Source organism: Opisthocomus hoazin, chromosome 3 (genome assembly GCF_030867145.1).
Source record: "Opisthocomus hoazin isolate bOpiHoa1 chromosome 3, bOpiHoa1.hap1, whole genome shotgun sequence".
NCBI classification, from domain to species: domain Eukaryota; kingdom Metazoa; phylum Chordata; class Aves; order Opisthocomiformes; family Opisthocomidae; genus Opisthocomus; species Opisthocomus hoazin.
In genome coordinates this window covers 82,083,656-82,106,685 of record NC_134416.1, presented here as the reverse complement: position 1 = coordinate 82,106,685, position 23,030 = coordinate 82,083,656, and the positions used below count along the sequence as shown (strand labels likewise).

Here is a 23,030-nt window from a genome sequence, read left to right as displayed (position 1 = left end):
TGAGCACTTGAAAGCACTTTAACTCTTAGGGATGTCCTAGTGCCAGCAGGCAGCAGAAGAAAAGTAATGTAGAAGATGGTGCCCTGTCCAGCATCAGTTAGATCAAACAACGGCCAGTAGACCAGGATGCATTTTACTTGCACAATCAGGCAGTCTAGAGATGATATAACCAAACCATGTCTAATCTAATGATTTGATTATCAAATAACTGATTAGCTGCTGTCTAAGCCCACAGGCACTCAATGTCTACGTGTGCCTAGGATTTGCTCATTAATTTCCTCAAAGTGTCTGCTTCTATTTTATGCCCTTTAATAAAGAATAATGTTTGTGGACGGCCCCACAGAGATTCCTCCCTCTCACTGTTGCACAGTTCAGCACCGTAGTTAATGCTTAAGCTCCAGTGACATTCACAATTTTAAGAGTTCCTCCACCGATCTCATCTGGTAGATAAACAAGCACCTCTGAGAACATCTAATACACCTGAAAATGACTAAAATACAAGAGGAAGTGAGGAAGAAGACAACCCAGCCTCTGTCCTCCAGTTTACTAGCTCAGAGCTTATACCACTTGTAAAGGATATAGACTTCATGTCTCCTCATACACCAACAGTGTAGTCTGATTTCTAAGTACTGGTTTGAGTCCCCCCAGGCCGAGGAGGAAATTGATTTATGGGCTCCCACAGCCCGGGGTAGGACCATGACAAGAGAATGATTTCCAAAGAAGAGATGGACTCACTGATCTCTATGAGAAATTACTGAATCTTCCTCATTTCTTGATATAAATGACACAAGAAATGGACAGATGACAACTTCAGGAGATGATTCATAGAGTAGATGCATCAGCCTAGGTGGGACAGTAGTGGTGCTTGCCAGAGCAGCTGTTTAGATGAATAAAGCCTATTTGCTTTGGAGTTCACACCTAGCTAAGACAGATGGTTTGCTGTTCAGTTGATGTACTCAGACCCCCTCCTTAGGCACTCAGTCTTCCTTGGGTGATTGTTTTAAGCTGGGGGCTCTTCCCAGCAGTATGTCTAGCAGTCAGGCACTGCCACACTAGGTACTGCAGTATCTGTGGATCTTTGGGCATCTGGACTGAAGGCTGCCGAGTTTTGGTGGATTTCCTTTGAAAATGTGTGCTAAATCACCAAAGGAACACTAAAATTGGATCTCTTGACATGACAGTTTGTGGAAGTAACTCAAATGATAAATTTCTTCCTGTGCACACATTAGTTTTAGTTGTGATTGAGAGCTCCTCTGTCTTCTTATCTCCAGTCTACAGTTCTGCATTTCCTTCATCCCCTTCACCTCCCTATGTCAAATGTTAGAGCTAATTTAAAATAATTCTTTTTTTGTCCTGAGGATCTTTAAGGTCTGTATTTCAGGTGTTAATTGCTTCTGTCTAGAAGGAACATGATTTTGGCAAGAACAGATTAATCTTTAGCAGAGAATGTGTTGAGTCATAATTGCTGCCTCTCTTGCTAACCTGTAGTACTCTAAAGATCACGGCAAAAGAAACATTTCTGCTTAGAAGATATGAATTGCTTCTCTGAACTTCATTTCTACGGACTGCAGTTCCCAATCCTACCCTATTAAGTAAACCAGAAACAAAGGAACACGTTCTCAATGCTGAGCCTAAGAGTTCTGTAAGTCTATGGGTAATAGGGCTACTCAGCCCTCCCAGCTTACAATGGAAAATACTCATTCTTGATGTCTTTTGTACACTCTATAAATGCAGTTCTTCTGCAGCATGTAGCAATAAAATGCTCTATTGTATTTAGAGTAGAAGGCCTGTTTTAGACTTAGCAAATACAGAGGTGGCATTTTCAAACCACAGTGTAAAGAACAGTAATTCACAGAAAATAATAAACAAAAGTATACACTTGTCCAGTCCAATACAATCTATGTTAATAAGAAAAAACTAGGCCACAACATTATACATAACTTGCAGTTCAATGAAAAGAATTTTAGCCTTTATGTGAACATGTTTTTTATTAAGCAAGAACTTTTTCCTGTACCTGGCACTGTTCTTGGTTGGGTGTAGCACTCAATCCTGTTGCGGCCATGTAAGTGCTTCCAATGGTCTTTATCTTTTCAACTCCACTGAACTTTGGCTTTGACAATAACTGTAAAACAAGGATGATTATTCATTACTCAGATCAGCAGCCTTGTTACTCTAATGACATTGTTACTCTAACAGCATTCAGAGCATCAGTCCTTGGAACAGTCTCTTAATAAACACCAAATGGATTCACAAGCATATAAAGGATGAAGGACTTACGGATGGATAAAAGCATGGTTGCAGCCTCCAAGGAAAGGGTATTTCTATCTCCTAAAATACCTTTTTATTATAAAGGGACTAAATTTATAGTAATGAGAATCAATTCCACCTTATTGTACATACAGCTTTTAAAAGTCAGTAGACTTTGATATTGGAACCAAGTCTCCATGCAAGCCAACAGTTAAAATTTAAGCAGCTTTCTGAAAGTAGGCATCTCTTCAATGCCAGAGGGACAGTCCATGCCAATGGGACTAAAATCCAAGGATTTTAGTTCATATCTCAGATTGTTTTGAACGTTCCAATGTTCTCCAAATGGGTTTTCTGCTAAAATACCCTCTATGGCTGCAGATCCACAAATCCAGACTGTGTTCTCTGAGTCATGACGTGACCTTAACGCCTTTTTCTGGTATCTTCATCACTAATAACTTTCTTTAAGACAAATGTAGTTCTCAGTGAGACCTTTACAGCTGCCTTTTTTTCTGTAGTCATACTCTGTACTGGCTGGTAACTTCAGAGAATGGGATATTAAAACTTCTACAATCCTTTGAGTCACTCGTGTGTCAACTGACCAATGCTCTGTATAATGAGACCGACACAGATCAGGTATAACAGAAAGCTGAATCATTTTAGGGGACATGGACTTAGGTACCTGCTTTTAGGCACTAGTATTTAGAAACTGTAATTAATACATAGCATGTAATATTACTGCCTTATGAACTGCAGCTAAAGGGGAAAAATTTCTCCATATGGCATACACATAGGATTCTCATTATAGCTAATAAAAAGCAACTGAGCACGATGTCAGATCAATATCTGATTTGTCCCAAATAAATTTCTTTTTCCTTTAATACTCCCTTTAAGCAATTTCCATGTGACTAGGCACACAAAAGTTATTTTCTGACAGCTCTTCCACTCTCCCTTTCAAGTACGTTTGTTTACTGTTGCAGCCCCTGGGTTATTAAGATTGAAACCATATGTTGATTTCTGTCAGAAGTACATACATCATCGAAGTCAGCAATGATCTCATTTAGCAGCCTGAGACATTCCAAGCCTTCCTTATTTACATCAGATTCTGTGTAAAATTCCTTGAAATCCGGAACAGAGGCAAACATGACACAGACGCAGTCATATGACTGATGATACAGATCCTGTCCAAAAGAAAATAGAGAAAAAAAAAATCTGTCATACCTAGCTCTAAATAAAAGTTTCCTTATTAATATGCAGTGTTCTCGTTCTGAAAAGGAAGGTGTTGCAATGGTTGGAATGCCTTAAGACAGTGGTTGGGTATTTTTTTGCATTTAGTTGCATTTATTAATTTTAAATAGTGTATAAACCTGCTTGTTAAAGAGACTCAACATATACAGCTGAAAATATTTTATTGATTTAAAGTTACCTTTTTTCCTCCTGAACATTAACTCCAGGAACATAAAATGTTCACTAATTTATTAAATAAGGCCCATTTCTGAGGCTTCCTATGTAGAGAATTTGGTCTCGCTTGCACATCTGAAACTATATTCAGAAAAATAATCTCTAGTTTATTATTAGCTGTTTATGTTATTGTAATAACCAGAAAACTGAACCAAAACCACAAACCCAATGCACTACAAATGCATAATGCAACACAATCCTGTTCATTCCTAACCTAAATGACAAGATGCCTAATAGGACAAAATAACTGTCATTTCTTTTCCATAACAAGGAGCTGAGGCAAAGGGAAAGAAGTCACCTGAACTAAAACTTATTTAAGTCAGATTCTCCACTGCCTTCTGTGATGCCTGAAATGAGAGCACCTCTGCTCCACAGGAAGATTCTAGTGCTAACAATGACTAACTCCCCCTTCAGTTTTCTCTCCACTGCCCTTAAACATTAGAACATCTCTTCTTTCAGGATAAATTCGCATCCTGAAAAAAAAGAAAAAAAGAATATTTATTAAACTAATACTTAAAAATAAAAAGTCTATACACAAAGGTAACCACAGCAATAAAAGATGCTGTAAGCTCCTCTAAAGTCAAATTCTGTTCAAGTTAGCATTTGAGTGAAACAAGAATTTCAATACTCGTGAATAAGGTGAATAAGATTTGTTCTGTGATTTCAAGAAGCATCAGCTGTTATTTCCCTTTTCACTTATCAAAGCTTTTTTTTTTTGCAGTTTCACTAGAAGTATGTTTCTTTCTGAAAGAGTGTGGTGTGCCTCTACACCGATGTGCACAGACAGAGTGAATCTCTGTTGGTGATGTATAACTGAAAAATAGCAGAACTATGGGAAAATTGTTGACCGCCTCATCCCAGAAGAGGTGTGAGGGAAGTTTCTGGGCAAACATGAAAATAATGGCAGACAGGGAGGAACACGAGCAGCTGGGGGAGGTAGACAATTTATTACTAGATTTTTCTGCCCCTTTATTTTCGAAGGATTCCATAACCACAGCATCACTGAAGCTCCTCCATGCCGCTGTGCAATGGGGATGGAATATATCTTTGCAGTTCACCATTATTATTTATATTCTTAAAGCTGAGCCAATTCAAATCGCTTATCTGTACCTGACATCAGTTTACAGCTATACATGCAAAACCAGTATCACTTTAAAATGACCTGATTGTGCAAATGAAAAGCAACTAAACAAAATGGCTGAGACAATGAGCTCACTGTCAGTTCACTGCTAAACTTCAAAGGAGTTATAGCTCTCCACTGTCCTCTTCCTGAGAGAGTTTTTCATGAAGAACCAATATTGTGATAATATTTGTCTGCCATCAATTTTATCCATCTCCATAAACAGCGGGTTAATAAATTTAATCTGAATAATAACGTAATCAAATGGTGGGGAGAGGGGACCCCTCTGGCTGGATGACATTAGCTGAATTTAGGCAGTTTAAGCACATGACTAAAGTGTTTAATTTGAGAGCACAGTCATCCTATGTGTCCTATATTGTCAGTACAGCAGATGTGCCTATCTGGAAGGTTATTTTAGTGCCAGATGGGCAGAATCACCTCAGATAGTTTTCTCTCAGTCAGTTATGGAAAAAAGGCTAAGAAGGTAATTTTTCCTAATGTAGCACTGAGGAGTGCCTGAAACTATACAGGGTGACTGTGACTCCAAGAAATTCAGAAGCTCAGGCCCAAAATGACCTCACTTTGCTCCAGTCTCCCACACTTAAAACCAGGTCCACTCTGTAATAACACAGTGACATGGACTGGCGGATGACTTGAGTATGTATGCACCTAGACTCGGTGCATACTCAAACTGGCTTGAAATTAGTTAAGCGGAGCCATAGAAGTAGGTTAACAGGCTCACTCAAATATTTAGCTTTTGCGGTCTGCATTTTGCTTCACATCCGTCTGCTTCAAATTTCCCTCAGGCATGTCTACACTGAAGCTACCGTAACATTTGCATACAAATATACTCAAAAGTTAAGATCTGATGTGCTGAGTGCTCTTCACAGACAAGGCAGCAGAATAGGTACAGAGATTACATTCTGTGGTTAACTCAGCTTTCCTTCTATTTCTTCAAGTCACCTTCCTTGTAACTTGTTTTTAATTTTGGGTGAAGGAATTCAGGCCACACACAAGGTGCTGGTTATTAAAAGGACTGCATCACAAAAATAGGGCCTTGGTAAAACAGAAGGGGACATTCACGGTGTTATATAAGAGACTGGAGGGAGATACAGGAGTATTTATAGCAGAATTGTAGATCATTAATACTCAAAACATGGATTATTACACATACTTCTGAAACTTCACCTGACAAAATATACAAGTTGTATACATCTGTGATCAAAATATTTAAAAAAATAGTTTTTGTTCATATTCCTACCAGCTGGAAAAATCTAGTAAGTTAAATCCAGCCAAATTAATAGTACAGTTATAATTAATGATAACACACAATTCTCTTGTCCTAGTGATTCTGTTAATTAGTAAAAAAAAATTGGTTTAATTCACCAGATAACCATTAGATAGCAGCGTTTTTATTTTCTGTATTGAATCCTGCTGATTCTGCATCCCGAGAATGTAAAATGTGCCAGAATTATACTAGTAGTGAGATATTGGTTGTATAATTTGTGAAACACACAAAATTTAGGCACAGAGGTGATACTGGGACAGTGCCTCATCTGAAACAGTACATGGAAACTAACTCCATGTAAAGGTTTATTTGAGACTATAACTTCAAGTCATAAGAATACAGATTTGTTAGGAGCTACAACTGAACCCTGACAGGAAAAAGAGACCAACTATGCAGTGCTGCAGGCATATGATATTACTAAATAATACGAAGCAGAGATGGTAGAAGATGGATTCATTTTACCACCTTATAATACAGGAACCAGAAGATAAATAGAACATTTAAAAGTAGAATAAGGAAAAAATATTTTACATGAGAGATATAAATGTATATTTTATTGCCACTCAACAACATGAAAGGCAAGAGCTTAGAGGGTTAAAAACCTGGATGCTTATCTGAATAGTGGAAAAATGCTTAACTAGGAAGTGTATAAACAGCATCTGCAGAAGCAAAATGTGCCCTTAAATTTATAGGTAAAAGCAGAATGATGAATATTACATTAATCTTCAGCTGTTCCTTGAACTTTTGCTGAAGCATCTAACACTGGATACTGCCTGGGCCCTGCAGCTGACTGGACTGCTGACGGGTGATAACTCCTCTCTTATTACAATTGCCGCTGAAAAAAAGGTCTGTCTTGCAGACATTTAATGTGGAGCCCTAATTGGCTGTTAGGAAGTGCCTTTGCTGTCTTCCCTGAAAGCAGAAGTGTTGCCCAGAATAAATCACAGCAACTTGCACAGTTCAGAGTTAGCAGGAAGACAAATATGACTGAGCAAAAGACAGGAGCAGAGATTCAAACAGAAGTGCTGTTGTGACACAGGAAGAGCAGCGTGCTTGATGCTGCCGGCTGTCCACACAGTAGCGGGACAGCCAACCTGTAAGAAAGGGCTGCATGCCTGGCTGTTACGACAACAGACACACATCTTCTTTTTCTGTAACCAGAGTTAGCACTCCTTCCTCTCCTCCACCTCAAAAATAAATGACCACATTGTATGTGAACACTTGTCATGCTGAAGCTCGGCAACAGTGTCCTATTTCTCTTCCTTCCTCTCTTAACACTGGGGCAATATCCATCCCTACTAATGCTCTATAGCATAGCACCAGCACAGAAACAAGAACAAATGGTACTGTTTATAATCAGATGAGTAGTAATTGTGGCTGTCACAATAAGTGTCAGAGAATTTTAAGGAGGCATTCACAGCTAGTTTATTTTCATCATTCATTATAATAAAGACTGTGGCAATTGGGTGACTTAATTTCCTATGAGTACTTCTCTTGAAACAGTACTCTCCAAACTGTTTAATCAGAAAATTAAATGCAACACCATTCCTGGCTTCACTTCTTTCAACAAAAGTGAAATCATCCCGTCTTCTGCAGTCAATCCCCCCTTTTTTTTTTCTGTTTTTCCCCTTTGGTAACATCTGAATTTCTTCTTGTTGGCTCTCCTTACTGTCCCCTTTTCTTCTCCAGTGCCTGGAGACCTTCTCGAGATGGAGGAGGCAAACTGGTCACATTCTACCTCTTGGAAGGTTACAGTGGTCAGCGTCTCTGGGGCAGAACTTCTGCTCTAAGTCAGGTGCTGGCTCCATCCTGCAGCTAATGAAACAGGATTCCTCTTGCTCAGTAATGTGCTAGCCAGTTCGCTTGCAGCACAAAAGCTCCTGAGCACTTTAGACTAATAGGGGATCTGGATGCTATCAGCATAAAGAAAAAGGCTGCACAAGCCAGGTGCAGATATATTTAATCCTGGCCTCGTTTCCTGCTTTTCATTTTATATTTGTTCCTATCTTTCTCTCTCTCAACTGGAAAATACTCTGTTTGGTACCCAGCACACAGACTATAAACAGAAACTCAGTTCCGGAGGTTCTGGTAAAGCAAACAAACCTTTATTACGGTTTGCTCTGAAGTAACATTGCTTTTACCATATCAGCGTTAGTCAATGTGTTTCCTGTTATGAAAAGACCTTTGTTGGTTGTCTAAAAGCACAGTCCTACTACTCTCAGTTAGCATTCATCCACTCATTTTTTCCCCTTTCATTCCTGCTGCCTGTTCTTCAGCAGCATACGTTGTCTTCCCTTTTCTCTATACAGCTGCATGCATAAAATTCTAAGAGAAGCAGTATTGTGTAACAGACTGTTCTCCATTAGATTAGTTTTAATCTCAAAATCTGATTTAAACAGAAAAGAATAAACATAAAACCATATTAACATGAATGTTTGCAACTTCGGAAAATGCAGGCAAATTTCAGTTCAGTAGTTGTTTACATAAATATCCACACAAAGATAACAAAGGCTTGATGTGTCCTAACATGTTCTGAAGTGTATACACATACACACATACAGAATGTCCTTTTAGGCTCAACACATCCTTGCTGACATTGAAACAAACCTAAGACATGACAGATGCTTATATTCCTGAACATTTCCAGGGATTTGAAAGCTTCTTCCCTCTTTGAAAACTGTGTTTAAAGATAAAGAAAACAAGAAACGACTCAAGATTTTTTTTTTTAAAGGGATGCCACCGAAGTTATATCAAATCGTTTTTACTTCAGCTGACATGACAGATTGGAGAGCTCAGCACATTACAATTTCTGTTCTTCACTGAATTTACTAAAGCTTGTTCCAGCCTATGAATCTTGAGGGGTGACAATACAAATCCAGTTGCCAGTACAAAGGTGAGCAGATGGTGTTGCTCTGCTGGGGAGCTGAGATGGAATAGCACATAAATGAGAAAGCAATCTCCTGATGGTTTGCTGTGTTTAATGCCTGAACTGAGAACTGGAGCGGAGCCAACTTGGCTTCCAGCCAGGGTCTTCACTAGATTCAGAGGAACCCCACAGCAGTTTTCATTTGGCATTAGCTACCAGATGAATATTTGCAGGTAGTGCTAAAGTACTGATATAAAGTACTGATTAGTACTGCTTAATGCAAACCACAGTGAACAGGAAGACATTGTCCTTTTTGACTCAGGAGATCAAAAATCAATCCCTAAAGCTGCCCTCTCCCCTCTTTTGTCAGTTTTGGAACAATTGTTTGGTATGCACAAGTAATTCAAACTATTGCATTTAAGATCTCTAGAACTGCTGCTCTCTCTAAATGCTTTTATTTTTTTCATCCTTTTTTGCTTTATTAGAATGGTAAAGTAATGTTAGGAGCAGATCTAATTTCGACCAAAGTCAACAGGGGTCTTTTGGTTGACTTTTCTGATGCTTGGATTAGGACCATAAGCAGCAAATAAACAGGTAATTCAGTGTTCAGAACCTCTTTCCAGAATTAACATAGCCACTGTTTCAGGTAAAAGGTTCATTTTCACTCCAGTAAGCAAGGTCTCTAGTCACCGGAAGGAAATTCAGAACCTGGATGAAGCTCCACTCTGATCACAAAGGAAAAAGTACCTGAATGCTTATGATTTAAATCCAGGTCAATTCAACCATCCCCTTCCTCCTCCTCCTCACCCTTTTTAACCCTCCTTTGAGAGGCAAAGTGTATTTCCACTGAAGATAATTTTACATTTTTTACTTCAAGGTACTAAAGTGCACTCAGTGCTGTAAAGCAAGCCTTTCAGGTAGGTAAGGGGGAATGAAAGTGACTCCAAATCTATAATCTCGCTGTATGGACCTACTGTTCAAATCAGCATTAAGTGATATTTCCAGGATACGCTTTCTTACAGAGCAGAGGATATATATACATGGATGGCTGACCTCATTCTTCAGGTTTCTTGCCAAGAAGTGTTCCGCTACGTGGGCTGGAAGCACATTCTCCAGAAGCACTCGATTTAGGTTCTCCATGGTTTCAATCTCCTCCCGCTCTTTTTTGAACTTGTTCTTCCACAGGAAGTCTAACCTACAGTAATATTCATTCTGTTACAAGAGGACACAGAGGTAAAGAAACAATAGGCATCTTGTCCTGCTGGAGTACAGGTTTAAGAGACAAAATAAACAGAGTACACCACCCCTACAAGGCTATTATTTCACCATTCAAGCACAATTCCAGATCCCACAGAAATAAAACCCCAAGCTCACACTACGTGACGCACATTTCATCAAACTTGTAAGGCTTCCCCCCCAAAAAGACCTGTAAAAAGGCCCAGGAAAAAAATAAAGTTGCAAGGTACCTTAAACAATGGAAGATTTATTTATTTACCCTTGGGCTTTAGTAGAAATTCATTCCAGAAATCAAAATGCTGTTATGAAAACAATTTACAGTTTTGCAGCTTAACATGATGTCTTGTTTATCTGAAGTGAAGAATTTCACTTACAATGATAAGCACTTCAGGAACAACCAAACTTTCACCATCTCGAACTCATGTCATGCAATCAGCCTGGTAAAAAGGGGGCTGTACAAGAAAAAGCGGCCTATTGATGTAACATGCCTTCTGTTTATCAAATCATTATCAAAAATGGCCCAGTCAGTTGGCTCAACCCAGTTTTAGTTTTGTTGGATTTTTGTGTTGGGGTTTTTTTGTGTGTGGTGCATTTTTGTTTTATTTTTACACTACTTTCTATAATACTTCATCTTTATTTTCTTTTTGTCCCAGAGTTTTCATAACTGTTTTTTAACATCCCTAACAATAACAGTAACTGGAACTATATGGAAATGTATAACAGTCTTGGAATGTCAATATTTTTGGAGATCCAATTTCATTAAAAAGATGTTGAAAAATGAATAAAAGTGCATTTTTGTGGAGGGCTCTCTACTTCTTTTCAATATTGTAAATGTTTTGTTGTAAATTCAATGGCATTATTTCTACAGTAAAGCCTCCACTGGCCTGACTATCTCATCTGAGCTGATATAAATCAAGAGCTATCTCAACGTAGTCCAACGCTCTCATGCAGCCTCAATGAAGACTATGTTATTAACCAGGAGTACATGATTATGATGACAATCTTACTATAGAAAAACCTAAAAATTCTAGCTAGTATTATTAGAAGTCAGTAAGCGTTCACATCAAAATGAGAGTAGTCCTTCTGATTGGACAGTGGCTGTCACAGCTCAGAATGATTCATACATATTTTGTTGAGATCACAGCCAAAGCTACAGCATAAATTTAAAATGAGATGGCATTAAAATGATTTGGCAAGCTTTTAAATGTGTATATTATACATTTATACATCTAAGTTCCCCACATAGATGACAAATTCAAATGCCACCAACTATATTCATGCAGAAAAATACCAATAAAAACCTGGGTTATCAAAATTATTTGCATAAACTGGCAAAAGTAAACTCGATGCCTGTCATAAAACTGAAATCAGTCATCCATACATTGTACCAATTTTGTATTGGAGAGAAAAGGTGCTAGATAAGCTGAAGTCTTCAAAAAGATATGTTTCTTCCTTAAGATCTAATATTAAACAGATAATTTATTTACTGCTTTATTATTTATTGCAAGAAATTTAGGCTGCCAGAAAAAATGGCAGAGAGAACTCAGTAGTCAGAAAAAAGAAAGCAGAATGTATTCTACAATTTGCTTTGAAATTAAAAAAGTCAACGTATCATATTTCAAAATGCCTATTCAGACTTCTAAAAACAGAAAAAGCACTACCTTCTTAGACCTTTCTTTAAATTGTGGGGTTTTTTGCTTGTATGATCTAGGCAATTTTGTACACATGTCATTGAAGATCCTGTTCAACCTCTGTAGCCTTGCAGTCATATAAAAATGAAGACTGTTTCCTACTTTACGTGTTATCTCAGAACCTTTTCAACATATCAGAATGAAAATATCTCAGAATGGCCCTTACACATCTGCAGGCACAACATCCTTGAGATGATAGAAAATTTTCTTTCTTCACCTTATACTGCTTTACGTGACAGCACTTCCCAGCAGGTAAGCATAGTGGAACACCCAGGAAGCCATGAAGGACATTGCATTTCTCCAGGCACCACAGACCAATTGGCTTTCTCCAGGACAAGAGACTACCGTGCATCTGTGCAAGGCAATGCAACACAACCCCAGAGGTTCAAATCAGTGGTAACTTCTTGGGCAAAAGCCGTTAAATGCAACAAGAACCGATTCATGTCTCATTGATTGCACAGAGATGGTTTTATCTGTATTTTTAAATTCTAGTGAGAAACTCACCTGTGTCTGTTTTCAGTATTTGCCTGAGTGAGGTAATGAACCAATTCTCCTTGCTGAAAGAATGTCACATAGAAAGCCAAGATAAGCAGCTCAAGAGTAGCTGCCTATGCCATAGGTGTCTGCAGTGAGGGGAGATGAATTGTGTGGCAGTCAGCAAAGGGGCAGCAAAAGCAGCACTAAAACAGGTAAGATGATTACCAGAAATTACGCATGGGTTTTCATTCAAGTGAGGGAGCTAAGGAGATTCCACCTCACAGCCATTACTTACAGACAGCAAGTCTGAGAAACTGTCTCAAGATGGAGTGCCAGCAGAAGATGTCTTAGAACACATTAATAAGATGATCAACAAGAATTAATCAGCTTTAAAGTAACCAAAATGAAAATGTGCTGTTCTGAAACTTACAGTGGATAGCCTGCCAGAGAATTGACAAAAGGTAAGCATATAATGCAAATCTTTGGAAAAGAACTGGGGTGACCCTGGGAACAACAGAGCAAGGTACTTTGGAAAAAAAACTATGCTAAGGAAAAGAGCTATTTAGACATATTAGCTAAAGCCAATACAATGGGGAAGAGTTGTCACTTCTTCTGTAACATGCCTCCATCTGTTACAAAGAAGTCAATGGGCAGGTGAATAGGAGTGAAGTTTGAAATAAGTTTCCATTAAATTATTTGAGAAGAGGCTCTTGAAAAGACTACGTTATCTAAAAAGAGAAGGATCCTCTCATAGAATAAAAGCTCACTAAAAAACAGGACAGAGACTACAACCAAACAGTTTTCACGGCTGAGGGAAGTTGCCATAAGCATCTGGGCAGTAAAATAGCCAATGAAGTTCAGTGTGGATGAAAACAATATAATCAATCGTGGGAGAAACTAAATATTCACCTAGCCTACAGGGTGACAGGATACGTGTAATTTTAGGTACTGATGAAAAATGAATTCACAGGCTATGTCAACACTGGTAGTTCAAACTGGGCCATAAGAGATATTTAATGCTCAATAGTGTTTAAAAGTGAGCACACTCCTTACACGGTCTAACCTATACCAATCTGCATTCTCCTGGGCAATGCCTGGGCAGGGTGCAAGAGTTGCCATTCGCAACATATCATCTGCCTGCTGCCAGCCTATTTTCAAATAACTCTTAACAGCATGCGTGAAGAATGAAATGGAATGGTGTAGCCTATGCTGACATGATCACCAAAAAAAAGCAGTTCTGCTTTCTCCACTTCACTTCTGGCTGCTCACTCCCATCCTGTGCTCATTCTTCTGGCACAAGCAATGCTGCAGTTACACCATAAAACCAGATCAGGAAATAGATCTGGCTGAAAACAAACCTTCCATGGTTAATTTTTAAGCCAGATCATTTCTTATTTTGGGCCTCTACACAGCTCCACAGGCAGCTTTGCCTGTACAAATGAGGAGACAGGATGCTGGCTGTGCAGCTAAAAGTATTAGTTGAACCTGAGAATTGAGTTGGCTCATATATCATGTAATGATATACTAGCGCTCCCTCTCATCATCCCCCCTTCGGCCAGAGGCACACATTCCCCCTCTTTTGCATCAGGACAAGCATGTCTCTGACCAGTGCTGAACAGGTTCACAGAACTAGGCTTGTAAGGAAGCATTCACTTTTCGTTTAGAAAATCGTTCTGATCACTCACTCTGGGGACAGAGGACTGCCAATGCCAGCTTAAGGCTGGCATCAGATCACTTTTCACCAGTGGCTATTATCATTAGCATTGTTAACATAATCAGATACTAAGAGAAGAGAAAAGAGAAGTTATTATCTGCAAAGTAGAAAATGCAAAAGCAAACAGAGAAGTTACTTGTGTATTAGCCTCTGTGGAAGAAGGGTAAGGAATAATTTTACTTTGCCTGCGCTGACAAGATGGCTTGACAGTGTTCTGCAAGTGCCATTCAATGAAAGTCGCAAGCAGAAAGTTTAAAAACTAACAAGAAGATGAAAGCTTTCACATGACTTTTTATCAAATCGTGAAATTCATTATCAGACAGTGTTGGGAAGACCAGGAAGATAAAATGGGTTAAAAAGGGATCAGACAGTGTAACAGAAAGCAGAGCAACCAGTAGCTATTAAATGTTGCCACAGAAATGCTGACTGACAGAAGGTGGGAAGCGTATGTCCCTGGAAGGGTCACTCTACAAAGGTTTATTTCCTCCTCTATTCTTTTCCCAAGCATTTGCTACCGGTCAGTATCACTAACAGTACTTTAAAAGGGCAGGTCTTAAGCGAGGTATGTATTAAAATTAGTTAAGAAAATTTTCTAGTTATCATTTAGACTATGCTTGAGAGTGTTTGAAAACACAGAGGCTTTTTTCTCCTTCTTCTTTAAGGGACAATAAATTAGCAGAAAATCAAAGACTGAAAAGCCACAAATAAGTGGTATCATGACAAGGATCCTGGAACTACAGCTCTGAAAACAAAGACTTTTTCCATTACAGGATAATATTTCAGCTGGTGTGACAGGGAACAACACACACACACACTGTTGTTGTACGCAAAACAACTTTCTTGTTGATGTGACTGAACCCACAAAGAAATACTCTCCCTGCCCAGCGAAGATGACATTCCTTCTCTCCTTTTTTCTTGGTGTTGCACCCACCACCTCCATCTGACACCTTGTCTGGCAGGGATTAAAGGTTCTCAGCTGGTGGGATGAAGTATTTATTCCTCTTCCCAAGTGGAAGTAGCTGTGCTTCAGCCCCACTCTCTGCTACCATCACCAAATGAGCAAACTCTAAGACCGTGCTGGCAGCAAGGCAGATGAAGAATGTTATTTCTAACTCAAGAAGGATGTTCCCCACTGCAGCGAATGCTGGAGAAGCTGCCAGATAAGAGTTTTTTGTCCAATAACCTGCAGGGCCTGCTTGGCAATTTAAATGACAGTCATTATGTCTCGGGGAATTGTAATGTAAATGAGTGATTTAAAGACAGTCTGGGACAAGATCCTTCCCAAGGCTGCAGGCGATGGGGGTACCGGCTGTTCACGAGATTTCACATGGACTGCCTCTTCCATCTCAGAGCCCTGTCGTGTGCACTGCATTGCTCCTGGCACAAGGGGCTGGAATTGCATCTTCTAGCCATGGATCATGGACAGACCGGAGGGTTTAGAGAAAGAGCTGCCTTTGCACCTGCCCTCAGCTTCGTGGAGGGGAAGACCATTGACACCACGTTTGTACTGAAAAAGCACAACTGGGTAATAAAAAGGGTAGTTTCCTGTCAGGTCATAGTTTTTGCGCAACTGTGGACTCAGCATGTGGTATACTTCTGTGTGCATGTTATATTGTTTCTGTGTCTGCATCAAATTGTAATAACGGTGAAGAAAATAGCTTGTAATTAAGCAACTAGGGAGACAGCAGATGGATGCAGACAGATGGGAGCGCACTAGGAAGCTATGAGACAATATTGGTCAGCACGACAAGCAATAGTCACAGCACACTGTCAGCATAACGTCTAGAGTCTCAGTAACAGTTACTGGTGAGTTTTAAGGCCATATTGGAAAGTAATAAAGAAAATAGCTTTTTAGATGCTTCTGACACTCCTTTGCAAGGGTGTGGGGCAGAACAGAATAAAATGTTTGTCAGAAAATCTAAAAAATGTTTGAGAAGATGGCAGGCTCCCTGTGAAAGCTGGCATTGTGTCTGCTGATGCAGATGAAGACAAGTGTGCATCTTACCTGTCTGCCCAAAACCAGTAATGTGACGAAGAATATAAACAAAGAAATTGAGCCCATTGTCTTCAGGTCTTTCAGTATTCCTGGCCTACAAAATAAAAACATAAGTAAAGCAAGCTGCTCAGAAGTCAAAACAAAATTACTTCAGCACAAGGATAAGACCACAATTTATACTACTTTCTGGTATGTAAACTAAGACCTTTTCAATATGATATGCTTTGTTATTTGATGAAATATTATTATTTCCATTATGTAGCTTTAATTACTTCTACTACATTCTTTGCAAACGTGCCTACATTTTGAAGTCCAGTAGCAAAATGAGGATTCAGTAAAAATAATATCCTTGTTTGCTTACAAATGGAGAGCATTCGGTGCTTATTCTATACAGGCACATTAAAAAGAGGTTTTTTTATGTAATAACACTACTTCCATAATGGAGAGCTGGACAGTAGCCAATGAATGCGAAGAAACAGAAACTAAAGTACCTAACTCCCAAGACGCCTTTTTACCTCGGAATTACAGAAGGCACAAACTAGATCCTGTACCGAGTTTATCTAAAACTCTGCTTTGGGAAAAGACACTAAAGGTAATGGGAAAAAGTCTGCACTAGCACTCTCCTACTGATGCCGCTGAAAGAAGAACTTTGGTGAGAGATTTATGAAGGAAAATACCAACAGACACACAGCTGACTGGCAAAATCAAAGCTGCCAGAAGCACATGCTCAGTCTAACCTGTCTCATGGTTCTCCATCCCGTCATACAAATACCCTTTGTGCTAATGCAATGGAAACAAAGACCTGGGTTTGTTCATTTAATTTTCAGATTTAAGTGCAAAGAAAACGTACACTTTTTTTTTTTTTTAATTCAGATCCTTTTCCATGGTTGCCTCTGCATCCTAAAGATCTCAAGCAGTTTACAGCACAGGAAAAAGATACTGAAACACTGCTCTGAATATTCAGTTTTTCTGTTGTGGCATATGCACTGCACACTCAGCCAGCACAGAAGAGAATCACCTCTTTGTTTTGAAAAAGAGGTGGAATTTACTTGTGTCCAAAAATTATTTTATGCAGCAATACTTAGAGTCATAATTTTGGTCTTACACAAACAAAGATTTCAGCAATCTTACAGATGATTTAACACACAAATCTGCAAGCACAGCAAAAAAAAATCCAAACTGTTGGTCTACTAATTTTTTCAATAGCTAAGACTGCATTTGTAAAGTTTTAAGACAATGTGCTAGTTCTGAGGAAGCTGATTTTCTTTGGCTTGCAGCAAATATGCTTTAACAGCCTTAATTATGGTTAGTCTTAGGCCTTAACAACATTAATGATGACTTCTTCCTAATGTCCTTTATTATGAAAATGCAAATTAAACCATAATCTATTTCCTATAGTCCATGATTTAAACACCTTGCCAAGACCACTTTATTCTATTCTAATGCTGAGATGTGACATTAAATTGTATATTAACTGCAGCATGACAATGATTTTAAATTGTGACCTGTAGATTATATAGCCAAACACAGAAGACATAAGAGCTGCCATAGGCAGTATTTAATTTCTATTCATTTCAGAAGGACTGGAGTTATCCACCTACCTTCTAAGAGGTGCCATTGCATACATAAATTTGCTGTAGTCATCCAGCATGGCCCCATGAGTGTGCAGAAGGATAACATTGTAGCCCACCAATGCAATCAACATTATCACCATTTTCAACTCATAATTTATCCTCAGGAAAACAGAGCAGGAAATGAGCCCTAATATGCAGCTGTATATAAAATACTGGCAAAGAAAAATCAAATGGCAAATATTTAGAATTTGGCTCCTGAGTAGGATATCATACATAATAAAGTGCTCAGGCTAGTTTAAAAAACAAATCATGACAAACCACTTAAGCATGGAACCTATCACAGCCTGGGACATTATGGTTTACAGACAGTCAATGACAACCAGATGTTTGTATTTCATAAAATAGACCCTTTTTCTTACTAGGCTCCCATTCACCTCAAACTCAATAGAATCCAGATTATGCTCCTAATGTATGCTCTCTAATTTTCACCCTTTGTCACTGTTGATTTACTCATCTGCAGTAGCGAGGAGTGTCTATTTGTGGGACACCACTGCTGGTGCTGAAGTTTAATGCAAGAGCCTACTGCCAGCACACTGACAAAAGATTTATTCCTGTGCCACCGTACGGTTTTCACTCATGCTTGAGTTCAGTAACTACCCTGTATGTGTTACTAGCATAAGGATCAAGGTAAAATGTCTAAAGATCTGAAAACAATGATTTCATTGCCTATATTTGCCATATTTTTAAATTGATGCAATACACATTTGTTACGAACCTTGTAGATGCGCAATATCACAAACTCTAGAAATACAGCGAAGATACGAAGAATAGAAAATTGTTAATATGGCCCATGCATAATATAAACATAAAAAAGTCCTGTCAAATCCTCTTGGGTTATGACTACATAAGAACACATTCAATTGTTAAAAAAACCCTTTTCTTTCATATGTCACATATATCAACAAAAATATGTATGATTGAAGTTAAATTCCTAGAAAAATATTTTCTTTGGATGCTTTCTGGAAATGGATTAAGGCATCAAAATTAGTGCTAAAACAGGAACAATGCCTTCTCACTAGAATCGTTATCTTAAGTCCTTAACGTACAGCACCTTTGCCAAAGATGCTTCCTGAAAATTACAGTCCTGTACCCCATAAGGAAGTTATCTTTTCTGAAACTACAAAGCATTCTATTTCTAGATATGCTATTTTCAGACTACTGTTGACTTGTTGATGGCAGTACCTTTGACAGAACCTGAATCACTGTATACTAATTTTGGAGGATCACTAAGAAGAATAATTTTCACAGCACCCATCAGACAGAACTGATCTGACATCTCAGTTTCTGCCGTTACTGTAAATTGCTTGCAGATCTGCTTGAAATAAGAAATAGGAAGAACTACTGTTCAAAATCACCAAAAATAAAACTTCTCTGATGGCTGCATTCCATAGGAGGTCACACTCCAAATTCAGTGTTATATAAAAGTAGCAGCATCCGTTTTTTTTACTCTGTAAGGCATTCTACTTGTGAAATTAGTTTTCTGAAAAGAAACCAGCAAACAAGAGGCAGCCTTGAATCCACAGCTGGACGCAATTTGACAAAGACCAGGAAACTTCCCAGTGGAATAGACAGTCTCTGTTAGTTTTCCATAGGAATACATAGACTCGACTGAAAATTTCAGCTAGGATTTCAGACAAGGGCTGATGGACAGAGCAGAGTGGCACAGCCAGACACTTAAGAATGCAGACTCCGATATTGTGCATCGCAATGCAAGATTCCAGTAAGCAAGAAGCAGATCCAGAAACGAGTCTGTAGGCAACTCTGCTTGAATACCCACACCAGGTTATGAAGCTCTATTTTTAAAATGCCCCCTTAAATAAACCTTTTTCCAACTGTAACTTACATATATTCAAGGCTATTTTTTCTGATTGCTCAACACTGCAAGCAAATTATTTGATTTCTGCCAAAGGAACTGAAATTTCACCCTTTCAGTACAAAAATTTGCAAATTTTAGTGGATGCTTAAAGTATTGTAGCTTGAGTCTTTCTCCAACACTTTCACCTTTGCAGACTGATGCAAAAGGCTTGAAAAAAACACAGAGGAGGAACTGCAAGACAAAATACTTCAAAAGATACCCTGAAGTGGAATAAATGTAACTGCTGTTCTAGCTAGCTTCTCAGAAGGACGCATGCAGCTACAAAGCAGTCAATACATTGGAAGCCAGCAACAATTTGGAGAAGGAACAGTCAAAGCAATCGTAGGGAAAATCAGGACTGGTGGAATTAGTCATACGTATAGCATGAGAGCTCTGGTCTTTCTCAAGACACAAACATTGCAACATGTTAGACTAACAGCAGCTCGTCTTCCAGGCCAAGTGGTCTACTCTCAGTTCATCAAATGAACATGAACTTTCCTACAGAGGAATTGACGCCCAGCTGGGAAAAAATTACAGCTTTTGTGTGCAGGTATACCGGGCTTGTTTCTTAGTGAAGATCTGTTCCAGGCTTGTTCATCCTACACCTCTGTACAACCTACTGAAGAAAGAAATGTGCTGAGACTACACAGGCATCAAAGCTTTTCGCAAGGCAGAGAGTTGGAGTGATGCCCATCCTTTGCAGTGACCCTGACTGGCAGAGCATTGCACACAGGGGAGTTAACAGTCCACACAGCAGTGAGCTGAGCGGGTGCAGGTCCGTGCGGTGCCCTTCATCCCCCTAGGCCACAGGATAACCTCAGCCAGCTCAGCCAGCTTGCTGCAGCCAAGGAGCTGGCTGCCAGCTCCCACGTGGTAGCGGCGCTTGTGCCACCTCTGTGGCCTCAGCTTTATTTAACAGGGCAGCAGCAAGTTCTCATGGACACTGTTTTGTCTGACAGCAGAAATGGTGAATAGCAGTGTCTCCTTTTTAAGAAAATACTATAAGAGCTCAAAAGAGGAAAATGTTGGGTAACCTCTCCACAGATGGAATCTGCACCTCATGCTGTCCCTGGCTGAAGCACTGTCAGATGCTGCACGATTCAGGGTCCCCAGCAGCTGAAGGGATGTAACTCCATCTACTCTCATTTTTTCTTCTTGTTCTAGCTCCAACAAACAGTATTTTAACCAATACCTTACACAATCTGAGTGCCCTTCTTACCAGGATCACAGGCCTAGTGCCTTGCACCAGCACACTACACCCTTAGGATCCAGCCCAGTGCATTTGGTCTCTTCTCTTCAAATTTCTGTGGTTCTCTTAAAAGTTCTGTGGTTATAAAGTTCTTTACTAAAGTAAGAAGGCATTCTACTCCAATATGTCTATGGAGAAAAACTTGAGAACAAAGTAATTTTTTCATTTCCTGGTCGAATAAAGTGTATTCCAAACCTGCATCTTCTAGAAGTCAGTATGATGACACTTATTTATTTAACACGTGGAAGTGGCAGCACTGATACCAGACTGCATTTTGTCACGGGAATGGATATGCACGACTTGAAATCTCCCAGGCCTAACTTCTATTATACAGAAACTACAGACTTGAAATCTCCTAGGCCTAACTTCTATTATACAGAAACTACAGAAGCATTATAGCAAAACTAAACAAAACTAAAGACAAGCAAAGTCCCTATAACTGTGTAATCTTTGCTAAGTCTTTAAAAAGACCAAGACCAAGACCGAAAAGTTTTTGGGGGGTGGAGGAGAGGGACAATCAACTGATTTGCTTCAAAATGAACTAAATTCTATTGGGGCTGAAATTCTTCAAAAAACTCCTATTCACTCATTTTAGATGACACAGTCAGTAGATCTGTCAGTCTACTATCATAAATCACAGGAAGTTTATCTACATGAGTAAAGCTTAAAGCTAACACACATATTAAAAAGATTAAATTTTTAATTTAAGGAAACAAACATTAGTCAGGTTAAGTATTCGATATCTCATTCAGTAAAGAGAGAATAATTTTATTTCCAGATTTTTAAAGAAAATTTAAGGTCAAAAGTGGTAACTCAAAAGGAATGAATAGCTTTTTCAAGCTAGAAGTTATGCAGTGCTTGAGGATGAAAATGATGTGTATTTGAGAGATGTTTCATAAAAGAAGTGAGGGAAAAAGTTTTCGAAAACTTTAGCCAAACTAATTTTTCATTTATTATTATCAGAAGTGACACTTTAACATAATTTTTGTGTCAATTTATCAAAGACAAAGTTTCTTGGATGAAAGAATGCATTTTAATAGTTTAAAATCCATAAAACACTAATTGTTAGAAATGTGCCAATCCCACGAAGAGCTGACAAACATATTAGTTAGTTATACATGCGAAAACAAAGGAAAAAGTCACACAAAGATTTTTTTTTTAGGAGCAGCAGATTGACTCTTAATAGTAAGTATAGTTTATGAAATCTGTATCCTTCAGATGCTTGTTGGAGAACTTACTGGTAAGAAAGAGAACAAAATGCTTTTCAAGGTGTTCAAAACTATAACAAGTAATGTAAAAAAAGATGACTAGAAAACTTGCTAACTAAAGAAGCAAACAAATATAAATAAGCATTGGAACAATTTACTTCTATGTGCTTGTGAGGGTGAACACATGCAGAGGCTGGGAGAAGGACTGCATGATTTCTTTGACAACAAGGACAACTTGATGTCAGGGCCAAAGAAGACTTAGGCACCTATCCATAGCTGATGGTATTTAGTTAGCTAAATCTGAAAATGAGAAACAGAAACTCATGCTCTGCTGTCACTTCATAAAGGAGATGATGAAAATCTGTGAGTGCTGCAGTTACTGCAACTGTTTTTTTCCAGGAGAGTTCTATGTATAATTAACATCTCGCTTTTGTGAGTGCCCAGGATTGTTTAGCCTGACATAGTGAATATCTGTTTCATGTAAAACATAGTGTGTGGAAATCATCACACAGCCTGCTGGTACTGGTCTCATCCATTGGGCATAGAGATAAAATAATCTCCCTTCTCCTCTCACTGCCTCTTGCTTATTCATCCAAAGACTGTTGACCTATTTTGGCACAATATACAGCTTGTTATGTTCAGCTGCAGGTCTTTTGTAATCCCTCTAAGAATCACTGCTCTCCAGGATACAGATGCCATTTTTTGCAGCAATGTCCTTCCCCCTCTTCTTGCATGTGCCACTGGGTTTTTGTTCACACCAAGACATCTTCTTCAAATCAGTTCAGATCTTTTAAACAGTTTATATAGTGCTATATGAGTGTTGTATTTCCTCCCCTCTCACCCCACCTCTTAATCAAATACGCAATGACAGAAGTGTGACAATCACAGATTTCACATTTACTGCCAGGTCAATGGTGAAAATGGTGAATGTTTTCAGTCTGCCACTGGTCCTTGTCAAACCCATCTGCAGACTGACGCAGCTTTCAGTGCA

The 23,030-nt window shown here is 38.9% G+C and overlaps 1 protein-coding gene across 4 annotated transcripts in view; it reads right to left on the bottom strand.

Moving 5' to 3' along the window:
- ADCY2 (adenylate cyclase 2) overlaps positions 1 to 23,030 on the bottom strand; it is a 228,633-nt gene that overhangs the window by 6,276 nt on the left and 199,327 nt on the right. For 3 of the 4 annotated variants that reach the window (XM_075416786.1, XM_075416787.1, XM_075416789.1), the window contains 5 exons: positions 17,695 to 17,879; positions 16,103 to 16,187; positions 10,033 to 10,191; positions 3,279 to 3,425; positions 2,015 to 2,122 (listed from right to left, as the gene is read on the bottom strand). In XM_075416786.1, coding sequence (XP_075272901.1) covers positions 2,015 to 2,122; positions 3,279 to 3,425; positions 10,033 to 10,191; positions 16,103 to 16,187; positions 17,695 to 17,879 — 684 coding nt within the window. Of the gene's footprint in view, positions 1 to 2,014; positions 2,123 to 3,278; positions 3,426 to 10,032; positions 10,192 to 12,123; positions 12,259 to 16,102; positions 16,188 to 17,694; positions 17,880 to 23,030 lie in introns of those variants that run through there. The other variant, XM_075416790.1, reaches the window with a different exon arrangement.